The sequence below is a fragment of the Taudactylus pleione genome, unplaced genomic scaffold (genome assembly GCF_031769625.1).
Source record: "Taudactylus pleione unplaced genomic scaffold, aTauple2 ptg000121l, whole genome shotgun sequence".
NCBI classification, from domain to species: domain Eukaryota; kingdom Metazoa; phylum Chordata; class Amphibia; order Anura; family Myobatrachidae; genus Taudactylus; species Taudactylus pleione.
Genome location: NW_028284523.1, coordinates 7,567,218 through 7,579,955, shown reverse-complemented (window position 1 = coordinate 7,579,955; position 12,738 = coordinate 7,567,218). Strand labels below are relative to the sequence as shown.

At 43.4% G+C, this 12,738-nt stretch overlaps 1 protein-coding gene across 1 annotated transcript in view; it reads left to right on the top strand.

Annotated features, from left to right (window-relative positions):
• The first annotated feature begins 8,235 nt into the window (after nucleotides 1-8,235).
• The window catches only part of PTGIS (prostaglandin I2 synthase), a 132,758-nt gene continuing 128,255 nt past the window's right edge, over nucleotides 8,236-12,738 (top strand). Inside the window, exon 1 of the mRNA XM_088472177.1 lies at nucleotides 8,236-8,306. Within this exon, the coding sequence (XP_088328303.1) occupies nucleotides 8,236-8,306 (71 nt within the window). The remainder of the gene's footprint in view (nucleotides 8,307-12,738) is intronic.

The window sequence follows — 12,738 nt, the reverse complement described above, 5'->3', positions numbered from 1 at the left end:
GTTGGGTTTTCGTTTACCAGTTATAGGGGAAGTTCGAGTCGGTTCCCCGAGAAATTTACTATCAGCTCGACTTTTTCCTGACGTTCTTCAGTTAAAAGTCGAGAAAGAGGTTCAGTTAGGACGTATGGTGGGTCCATTTGCGCATCCTCCAATGGGGAATCTGATTCTTTCCCCAGTGGGGATGGTGCCTAAGAAAACTCCAGGAAAATTTCGGCTGATCCAGCATCTGTCTTATCCATTGGGGTCCTCCGTTAATGACGCTATACCTCCTGAATTCTGTTCAGTGAGGTATCAGTCTTTTGATGATGCTCTCAGTATCGTTAGGGCATATGGACGCGGGGCCCTCATGGCTAAGATGGATGTGGAGTCAGCTTTTCGTTTGCTTCCTTTGCACCCCGAATCGTTTAGGTTCATGGGTTTTCGCATTGGGGGGGAATACTTCATAGACAAGTGCTTGCCTATGGGGTGTTCGATTTCTTGCGCATACTTTGAAAAATTTAGCACTTTCCTTCATTGGTGCGTAGAGTTTTCATGTGGGGGTCATGGGATAGCGCACTATCTCGATGACTTCCTCTGCGTGGGGCCCGCTGGGTCAGAGCGTTGTAACGAGTTACTTGGTTCCATGAGAGCGCTGTTTTTTCATTTTGGAGTACCTGTGGCAGACGAAAAGACAGAGGGACCCCTCTCGTGTTTGTCATTTTTAGGTATCGAGATTGATACCTTGGCTGGATCCCGTCGGCTGCCGCGCGATAAAATTGACAAATTGCGAGATTCCATTTCAGAGTGTTTGGTTGCGCGCAAAATTTTGCTCAGGCAGGCCCAATCACTGTTGGGTTGTATGAACTTTGCCTGTAGAGTTATACCGATGGGGAGGGTATTTTGCAGAAAGCTAGAGAGGGCCACAGCGGGGGTTTCCAAACCTCACCATTTGATCCGTTTATCGTCAGAAATAAAGAGAGACCTGGAAGTTTGGGTTTCCTTTTTGGCAGATTTTAATGGGATCAGGATATGGTTATCCCCTCTGGTGGGCAATGTCGATTTGCAGCTTTTCACCGATGCAGCAGGATCTTCGGGGTTCGGTTGCTACCTGAGGGGATCCTGGTGCGTCGCAACTTGGCCGGAGGAGTGGATTCGTGCAGGTTTGACAAGAGATATGCTGCTCTTAGAACTGTTCCCAATAATGGTCGCCTTGGAGGTCTGGGGCGTGCGCATCTGCAATCGCAGCATTCTGTTCAGATGTGACAATCTGGGCGTGGTGCATGCGATAAACGGGCAGCGAGCAAAGTCGTTGCTGGTTTTGCGTGTGCTAGTGCAGCTGGTGCTTGCCTGTTTGCGCCATAATGTGCTGTTTCGAGCTCAACACGTACCCGGAGTTGACAACGGGATTGCCGATGCGCTGTCCAGATGTCAATGGGGTCGGTTCCGTACATTGGCTCCTGATGCAGAGACTGATGGTGTGCTGTGCCCCTCTTATGTTTGGCAGGTTATCAAGCCGGACTGGAGGGGTTAGCGGAGCTGTCCATTGCACCAAGTACCCTCAAGGCTTACCGTCGGTCTTGGGAAGAATGGGAAGTTTTTTCCCGTAGCCAAGGCCTTGGAGGTAAGGGTCAGCATCAATTGATGCTTGCTTTTATTTGGCAGCTGTATGTATCTGGCAAATCGAGAGCGGTAGTTTCACGGTACCTGGCAGGTATTTCGTTTTTCTCCAAATTGAAGGGAATCCCTGACCTTACAAGGAGTTTTGTCATCACAAAGGCCTTGAAAGGTTGGGCGCGCGCTGAGCCGGTTAACCCCGGTAAAAGACGGCCTATAGACATTTATCTGTTACCGTCCATTCTAGGAGCGGTTGCGGACGTGGCGGCCTCCGGTTTCGAAACGTTTTGTTTAAGTTAGCTTTTTCCATGGCTTTTCATGGTGCTTTCCGGGTGTCGGAATTGGTTGCTCCCTCCAAGTGGAGGGATTCAACTATGCTGCGTTCGGATGTGAAGGTGGGTGAGAGGTCCTTGCTGTGCAGATTGCGTCGTTCTAAGACCGATCAGTTAGGCAGGGGTCGCTGGATAACATTGGTCCCCTCGGCGGATTGTCGAATTTGTCCGGTCGGCTTGGCCACTCGTTATGCATCTGTCAGACCCTCAGCGGAGGGCTCATGGCTGATGCATGGCGATGGGCTTCCGCTGACAAAATTTCAGTTTAGTTGGATGCTGCGGCGATGTCTTTGCAGCGTGGGCCTCTCACCAGGGGAGTTCGGCACGCATTCGTTTCGAATTGGTGCTGCCACTTCCGCCGCTGCTGCGGGATTTCCAGAGTCACAGATTCAAGCTCTGGGCCGATGGAAATCAGCCAGTTATAAGCGTTACATTCGACCGAATCATTGAGGTTAATGTTGTGCATGCACGTTACATATGGTTTGTTATGTTTTACGAAATGTCATTGGTCCTGGTCTTGTTTGTTTTCCCCTGTCTTTCCTACTCGGGGACTAGCTACTCGCCATTGATTTCAGTGGGAGTCTGGAGAGTTTTGACGATTTTTTTTACCTGATCTGACGGATTTAATTCGGCTATTTGGTTTATAATTACAATTATATGTCCCTCAGCAGGTTTTACGTTTTCTCTCTGGTCGAGTTCACTTGTGTTATCCGATATCTCTCCCAAACCTCCCCCCCCCGCTCTCCCCCCCCCTTCTTTTTTATTTTAACTTATCCTCTTGTGTCTTCATGTTGCTTCAAATTGGCACAGAAGCTTGTTGATCTTTAAAGATTCAAATCAAAATTTTTTCTTTTTGGCAGATCCTCAGTAATATGTTCCCCGTTAGATACACATGATTAAATATGCTAAAATTTTACAATAACTTTAATGTTTTCTTTGTTTTTCCCTCATTATAGGAATGGCTTTTGATGATTGTACTGTATGGATAATTGGCCATTCATTTGTTTTTTGGGCGGCTAGGTTCATGCAGGCGCAGGACGCGCCGTTGTTTCCGGGGGCTAGTGGAGTTAGATGGATAGGGGTCAGAGGTATGTTGTGGGAGAGCCTTAAGCCTAAACTCTTGCAGCAGGTTCAGCGGTATGGCTTACCGAGAGTCGTGGTTATTCATCTAGGCGGGAATGATTTGGGCAAGAGGACATCTCTGGATTTAAGGCATGCGGTGGTGGAGGATTTGGGTCAGATTATAATGGCATGGCCAGCTTGCACAATAGTTTGGTCTTTCATGGTCCCTAGATTGTGTTGGCGTGGTGTGGTTGACGGCAGAGCCATTGATGAAGCCCGGAAGAAAGTGAACTTTGCGGTTTCAAAATTTGTGTTGGAAAATGGTGGGGCAGTGGTCAGACATCCTAGGATAAAATTTCGGTATACTTACCTTTTTCGGTCTGACGGGGTTCATTTAGCGGAGGAAGGTATGTTTATTTTTCTTGAGGATCTGTTTGAGGTTGTGGTTTCTGTGCGTTAGTTCTATGGTGGCGGTGCAAGGTTTCTTTTGGCAGAACCTTGCTTTTGGCGGGAAAGAACGGCAGGTTACCTATTAGCACTGTGAATATTTGTTTACTCATTGTTTTGCTCACCTTCGTTGACTCATAAAGTCTGCTGGACCACCCTGCCGGGGGCAGCATCATCACCTTACCGGGTGGGTAGTCAAGATAGAAGGCTTGAGCGTATTGTGTTGTGGTTGGAGTGTTTATAGTGTTAGGCTTGGGCTGTTGTTAGCCGTTCTTTCTTTGCCACCATATTTAAATTAATTTAATTAATATAGTAACTAATTCATTATATGTTTCTAAATAAATAGCTAACAAATTCTGCCAAATACAAGTCTCCGTGTCTTTATTTCAATTAAGTATGTTATTGTCACTGATTCACACGCAGGTCAATCCTCAGACGATGGGAAGTTTAGATAAACGAAATGACTGTATAGGAGTGGAGAGGGTTAAACTTCCTAGGCTGGGGGCAGACCAGTGTGAGGAATCATGTGATAATTAGGGCCAATGGGTTTTTAGGGTTGTAGGTTATAGCAGGGATATTAGAGATTGTTGGAGGCGGAGTCAGCCTCTTTTGTTCCTGTCTTCCCACCCTCCCTCCCTAAAGTTTATTTTTATGGGCTCTTTTTGATTTGGGTTTGGTGATTGTTTCGTTGGCTATTTTAGGCGGGAAAGAACGGCAGGTTACCTATTAGCACTGTGAATATTTGTTTACTCATTGTTTTGCTCACCTTCGTTGACTCATAAAGTCTGCTGGACCACCCTGCCGGGGGCAGCATCATCACCTTACCGGGTGGGTAGTCAAGATAGAAGGCTTGAGCGTATTGTGTTGTGGTTGGAGTGTTTATAGTGTTAGGCTTGGGCTGTTGTTAGCCGTTCTTTCTTTGCCACCATATTTAAATTAATTTAATTAATATAGTAACTAATTCATTATATGTTTCTAAATAAATAGCTAACAAATTCTGCCAAATACAAGTCTCCGTGTCTTTATTTCAATTAAGTATGTTATTGTCACTGATTCACACGCAGGTCAATCCTCAGACGATGGGAAGTTTAATAACTACATCACAAGGATGTAATGATGTTCTCACAGGCGCTGTGTAAATAATCGCACGGGCAGCATTACATGAGTCAAGAATATTCTAAGACACAGCTTCCTCCAGATTACAAAATCATTTGTGAATGTGGAATGCACGGGAGGATAGGGTTCTCTGATTTCTGAATATGTGCATATTCAGTCTATTTCCTTAGGTAAACTGAGACACTCTGAGCTTCCAGCTACATAAATCATCACATTTATAATCTAAACTCAAAATCCTGCAGTCTAATCCCCCAAAACAAGCTTACACATTTTGCAAACACTGAGAGCAACATACGAATCTCACAATTCTACAGTATAACCACTAACTGAAGTTGCAGCACCTAAAAATTGCACTTTGGAGCTCATTCAGACCCGTTCGCTATGCTGTGCTCTCTCGCAGCCATCAGGGGCGGATATGCAAATTCCACAATCGCACAGCCAGGCTTAAGGACGCCCTCTATGTCTTAAGGTGCATACACATGGTCAGATTTTTCTTCAGATCTGAACGATAAAGATTTAAAAAATCGTTCAATCGTTCATATCTGAAGGAAAATCTGACATATCTGTCAGATCTGTCGGATGAACGATTTGAACAATGCGCGTTCCCGATGGTCAGATAACGATATCTGACATCTGATGTGTTTGCAGTCAGACTTGGACGATTCCATTAATTTTAATGCAGTCAAAAATCGTTCAAATCTTTGGTAAAATCACGCCGGTGTAATGACGCCCACTTTTCATTCTTAGCACACGTCATCTCCAGGAAGTATAGGATTAATCAGTAACATCGAGAGCCATCGGAGCTGCTCGCAGCCCTCGAGGTAGACCCTACCCTGCCGCAAGCACTGCGCTCACTGCAGGCTGAAATACAACCAGGTGATGTGTACTATGATGCTTCCAAGTTAACTATGCACGCCCAAAGACCGCTCAGACACGCCTGCATTCACACATCCACACCCCGATTTCCCTTGTCCTTCCCCTGTCACCACCCACAAACGGCCCGTCCTGTCACTCAAACTAGCGTGCTGGCTGTAGGCTGAGAGCGATCGTCTCCCGATCGCTATGACTGGTTCACACACGCGCACTGCATCTTTTATGCATGTGCAGTTTGTAACATTCGGCCAGCTGCGAGCGGACGCAGCCCAGCGAGCGGGTCTGAATCTAATTTGTTCTGAGTGACATTGAAGGTTTGAACACTAGAGGAAAGTTTTGTTGTGTAATGAAGAGTATGCCACAGAGGGTGTGCACCCAAGAATGGGATCCCTTGGTGAAGGATATGAGCTGGGAAATATTTTGAGACAAGAGAAGAGATGTAAGTTTGTGTAGTCTTGTTTGTGGCATCAAAAGTTAGTAAAATTTTATATTTTGTATTTGGAAAAATACAGGATCTAATACAAGAACAGACAAAGAAGAGCAGTATTAGAAGACCATTATGCAAGAAAAGTCAGTCTAGCTGGTTTATTCAAAATACTTTTCCAAACTGTGGGGGAGGGAGAGTTAGAGATTGTTTAGGTTTTGGTTACCATCAGTAACCAGTTCTTATTATCCACTCATACATGTATCACATGGCCAAACTAGCCACCCACTGAGGTGTCAACTGTGCGCTAATGTGGTGCTCTCAGTTGTTGGAGAATAGTGGTTCCCACTAGCAGGCTCCTTCACCACCTTTTTGATGGATAATATGACTGGATCCTTATGATGGCATAATAATAGCTGGGTTTGGAGGCAGAGGAAGCTTGTGCTGCATGGGCACTCCTGTGGTCATCCATCAGCCCAGAATAGCTGGGTACAGAAGGTGTGGTCACAGCTGCTGTCATCAAGACTGTGGAGATCACTGATGGAGGTAAAGAAAAGGCAAAAGCATTGACAGGTGAGTTCTTTCAATAACAACTAATCAGGTATGAGAACACAACTCTGTACCCCATTGGTCAGCTGTCTGTAACTGTTGTCCACAGGATATCTACACAGGGATGTTTTATTCCTCCTGTTCAAGACAGAGTGAGGGGGGCTTTACCCCAGTCTCTGCCCCTGTTTCCACTAAGTCTTGGCATGGAGATTTAGGGGTCTATTTACTAAGCAGTGTTAGGAGAGGTGAAAAGTGAAGAGTGAAAAGTGATAAGGTGCCAGCCAATCAGCTCCTAACTGCCATCTCACAGGCCGTGCTTGAAAAATGACAGTTGGGAGCTGATTGGCTGGCACCTTATCACTTTTCACTCTTCACTTTTCACTTCTCCTAACACTGTTTAGTAAATAGACCCCTCAATATTTAAATATTTCTCACAAAATACTTCCAGGCAGTGATAGAACTACTGCAACTGCACTACAGGGCCCAGAGGCAGTAAGGCTCAGCAATGATAAACACCCTTCTGAAGAGACCCTCACTTTAATGTCATGATTGTACAGTATGGCCTTCACTGGAAAGTATAGCCACAGGCAGCCAGTCTCCACAGAATGCGGGGCCTGATGGGGTAAAAAAATGCTAGGATAGCCAAGCCCTAAGTGGGGGCCTAGGTCACATAACAGGTGATATAACCTTGCCTCCAGCCACTGATGTGTAGACTTACTACCACAGTAGGATAATGATGATAAGATAAAACAATTTGGGACAGAGCCACCTAAACTAATGTACATGTTTCATTTGATGCAATACTAGGTGTGACTTTTCCTCACAACACTTGACTCATCAAATTCAATGCTTTGGAGGTTCCAAAACATGAGAACAAGTCCCTGAGACACCAGCTGACACAGAGGACAGACAACAAATGCATACAGAAGATTAAAGTAACAAACACTCAAGGTCACAATCCAAATACATAGTCAGAAGCCAAAAAGTCAAACCAAGGAAGTCAACAATGCAGCAAGGTAAATAGAAACTGGCCATGGGTGTTACTAATTAGCATAGTTGAAGTATACTACATAATTAGATTTCAAAAGTGTTTTCATCTCTTTCCTAAATGCACCAATAGGCACTGATTCCATGTGTAGGAAATGGAATAGAGGTCATCTAGTGCTGAAGTACTACCACTATCATCCAGTGTTATGAATGCATCACCTGACTGAAGTATCTGCGATGCGGTCAGGGGCATTCTCATAACTCACCTCCATCACAGCATAATGACTAGCATGGTAACTAGACTTCTTGGTGCCCTGTGCCAGAGAGAGCATTGGCGCCCCCTTCCCCCATTTTTTACTTAGGGACATAAAATAGTGCACCTGAAAAAGGGCCATGGCCTTATGGGGAAGAGCCAGGGAAGATATAAGGGAGGCCAGGAGATGCTGGGGATAAAAGAAGAGGAAGCTACAAGTGAGAATGATAATAAACAGGAAAACTGACAGGCCTATACAGCGCCCCCTGCCGTGTGGTGCCCTGTGCTATGGCACTGGTCACACTACCCTAGTTACAGCCCTGATAATAGCCACTAATAAAGCTGTGCCAGTAGATGGGTAATATCACAGTCCCAGGGAACATCACATTATGAAAGTAATTTGCTAATCTCAGTGTGGTATGAGCCATATGAAAGCATCCTTTGCAATTATAAGAGTTTAGCAGGTTCATTTTAAGCAAGTATGCTTCAACCTCGATGATGAAATGTGCATAGATATGTCCCCGCCCCTCTCCTAATTCTGTATATACAGAGGATGGAACTCTTCTCACTCTCAAATTCATCCTCGCTCTTCCAGCACAATGATAGCTGCACTATTTCTCTGTGTTACCCTGACAGTCCTCGTCTGGGCGGCATTTCTCAGGAGGTGCAGGTGAGTCTATACAGTAGGTTTTGTGTCTGAGCTGTACGCTCTAGGCTTCTCCTCTGTAGCTGGGGTTACATAGAGGTAAAACATTTCATTCCATCTAGTGCTACAGTAACTGCAGGAATACAACATTGATTGTGACAGTGTGCACAGAGATATATTTTGATTTCACATGTTTAAACATAATGGGATAATATCATTAGTAGTATTACTGTATATGAATTCATAAAATTGTGAGCATTTAGGCGGCATATAAAGGTTCCCGCATATGTTTATGTATTGTGGGAGGCAATATGGTATTGTGTATATAAATGTTAATATTCTGCACATAGAGATATATGCACACAGATTTCAAGCATATGTTTATATATTGTGGGATTACACAAGTTACTTTTGCTATATCGTTTGCAGCAAGGATATACAATATATATATATATATATGTATATATATATATATATATATATATATACAAATATAAAAAATATCATACAAGCTCGGCACTCACTTGGTTTTCAAACTGCAACTCCTTTAAATACAGGGAATGTTGGTTCCAAAATATTGCAATAAATTGTTAAGCTGGCCAAGACTTCATAAAATGTATGCAAGCTTGAGCCTAAGGTGGCAGACCAAGATCATTTATCTGAGAATCAGTGTAGGGACTGGCCAGATGGGAATGACCGTCTGTTAAGCTGGCCAATAATTTGTTAAAATGGCCAATAATTTGTGGCCAGCGGGACGCCGCACCAACATTCAACTCAATCACCAAACTTGACATTGTATAATGTGAACTTTATGGTCTCCGGTTCCTGCTTCACCACTGAAGCACCACTGCTTCATTACATCATCCATTGATTGACTTTGCTGTTTTTTTCTTGTTTTAATCTGTGGTTTTATGGCACAGTAATCCTCCTTTTTTTCTTCAGAGACTGAATATTGCCATTAATACGGCATATATCTTGCAAATTGACTGCCATTTACTCAGTCAATGAACTATCATCTTTTTAGTCTAATAGTTTCAACCTCTACTCCAATAAAGCCTTATAATAATACATCCAGTTCCGAACGTATCAATATTTCACACACCTACAACTAATACATACTATCTTGTTAAAGGTTCTGAGCGCATTTTGCTGATCTATGACCATAGATCAGGTATTTGTATTTAACGTAGGAGGGCAGACACCCGTCCCAAAAGTGCAGCTCACCTCTAACGATCATCTCTGAATCCAGTGCGCAATATCCCTCTATCATATTTTCTATATTTTTTGAGTGCCCATTTTTTTTCATCCTGGAACAATAACGGGAACTATTTGCACTAATTTCCAAAACAATAGTTTCAGAACTGATGCTCCAGGCAATACAATGGAATGCCTGCTTGTATTGGAATGCAATACAGAAGAATTTCCCATTATGTTACACAGATCAAGAACGATGAAGGAAGATTTTATTTCTTTAGGGAAGTGATGATTAAGGGTTGGCAGTTTTTGATCCAAATAAACATAATTTTTTCAACATGCGGGAACAGCTTCGATCCATTTGTACTTGAACGTATTTACACACACATGAAGATGCGTTGAGTGCATATCAACCGTTCACATGTGGTTTCTTATTTATTTATTTTATTTAAGTGTAATGCCAGTGGGTACCTGGTCAGGTATTTATTTAATAACTAATTATTTTTTTTGTGGCCTCTTCTATTAATTCTGTCCTGAGATGTCCTTAACAGGAATTGTGGGCAATACATCACCCTGACAGTGATAATATTAAATACCATAATTACAAATTTAGAGGTGATACTTTGACTTTTTGCCTGTTGCTGCCCTACCTAGGACTCTAATTAAACTGTTCTTCTTAGACATTATTCTGTTTTTGTTGGTACTCGTATCTGAACATAAGTTTTTATATTCTATGCTATCCTGATATTTTCCTCCAAATTCAGTGTATGTAGCTATTTATTATATACTATTTGGTTGTAAAACTCCAGCCACGTTTTTGACAGTTTCTGCCACTGTATTTAAAAGGACAAAAATATAAAAAAAAAAAAACATGCCAGCTTTGCATGTAATATTTTTGCTCCTTTAAACCAGGAGCAACAACTGCCAAAAACTTGAGTTTTTTTTTAAAGCGCCACATACTGTAATATATTTCAATCCCAGTCACCTCTTGCTGGCTGCCTCTGGCAAAAAGCTTCCCCAAGCAAAGTCTGCGGAGGCCCATTTTTCAGAAACATCAAGGCATTATATGTAGGCCTACCTGCAATCCTCTTATCACTATCACCATCTCACTCATTATTTTATTCATTTCCATAAAATCTGCTACTATAAATCCAATCACGGCCAGATTAACGGCCACATGAGCCTGGGGCTGAAAAAAATGTTCAAGGACCTAAGAAGCAGGGGAGCTGTGACCAGTGATATGTGTGTGTGGCCAGTTCAGTGTGGGTGTGACCAGTGCTATGTGGGTGTGGCCAGTACAGTGTGGGTGTGTACATCTCAGCCCCAATGTCTCCCTAAATATGTAAAAGTATAAAATTTGCATAATTCTGTGAGGAAAATAGAAATACAATTTTAATACTGATTATTTATAGCTGACCGTGAGGCCAGCTTGTGGCTGGTTATAATTATGCTGCCATGATAATGGGCCTATTTTTATATGGTGGTCTGGAGCTGTAGCTCCATCCACCCCATTGTTAATCTGGGCCTGAGTCCAATTCCTAACTTCTAGTGCAGTGTGCTTGTGTGAGCCAGCAATGACAGGTCACCCATACGCAGAAGGGACTTGGACTAGCCGATGAAGTGGGAAGTCTCTGCTTACTGTTGCCATCCAGTATCAGTGGGGTGCTGAGTATCGCTGCACCAGAAAACTTTTGATGTTAAATTGCACCATTACAGCTTTTCTATCACTGAGGATAAGCAGCGGGTGAAAATCCCTTCTATGCCACATAATGATAAATAGACCCAAGAGTGTAAAATTGATGTAGACATTCCTCCACATTTCACCCCAAGATGCCAAGCAGGGTTAGGGACACTCATTATGGATCTCTCTTTGCAATGTTTAACAGTTATAGGAGTATGTTTCTATTGGGAGTACTGTGTGATGATGTAACTATAGTACTCCCACCACAACTCATTTATAGTAGATGGGTATAAATAGCTCATGTGTTTATGCACTATATACAGACACATTTAGTAGAGTACACAGCTTTACTTAAAGGGACATTACCAGCAAAATCTTCCTATAGTGCAGTCATCAGGTCACTAGAAATATCAGCTACCAGGGCTGCCATAAGAAATTGTGAGGCCCAGTGCAGATAGAACAGACAGGGTCCCCCCAAGATAAGGGATTTGATCTAGAGGTGAGCAGTTCGGTTTTGCTGAAAACAATAAAACTGGCTCGGTTCACTTGCATAACATAGAATAAGGGGTGCGAGTAATAACTTGTAAAATCTATGTGTGCGCAATAAAGATATGCCCAGCTACATCCTTGCCTGTAGCTCAGTGAATTGCGGCATGAGTGCGCAAGACGGACTCCCGCGATCGGAGATGCGCATTTGTGTCTCCATAGGAATGAATGGGAGACGCATTCACGCGATCGGAGACGCGCATTTGCATCTCTATAGGACTGAATGGAGACGCACTCCCACAATCGCTGATGCGCCATAGCGTATCATGGCGCATAGCGCGATGTGCGTGCAGGTTTGTGGCGCGATCAGCCACAATGAACTTGGGCGCATCTGTACCTGTAAAGAAAAAACAAATGTTAGTGCAACGATGTTTATAAAGCTCTTTTGCCTGCAAGTTTGTAGTCCGTACTGGGAGACCGGGGGCTTCCAATAGTGCCGGTTGTTTGGAGCGCTTAGATGGCTGCAGACCAAAGCTAACTAACTAGCCCTTTTTCTGCCTACCTTCTCTATGGCGTTGTGCTACTGCCGGCTGGTTCCCTGCATGGCTGTCTTCACCATTCGCCCGGTGGCGCAGTGTAGTGATGTAGCTCCCGGTGCTAGAGTACGGTCTGTTGCCTCCAACGCGTTTCAGGCTTAAAGCCCTTTGTCATGTATTTGATTGCAGGTAAGTCCCTCCCTCCTGATTTCAGGTGCCAAAATTGGTCAAAATTTACTGAAGATGACTAAAAATGAATGTTATTGATTTTAATAATACTATAGGAACAAAAACAGGTCCAAGTTACATGATTTTAGTTATTTTTATAAATTTTTTAAGAAATCCAAAACCCAAACCAAAGCACTTGTCAAAACCAAAACATGACAATGATTTAGAACCAAAACACAGGGCTCTGCACACATCTATAATTTCAAGTCAACACTGATCTTCTTATACCATAATAAAGAGCTTAACTTGACAGTTGTTTGTGAATGCCCTGTCATTCGGCTCAGACACCTTACACATGGAGCTATTTGCTCCTGCATAGGAAGCCTGCTAA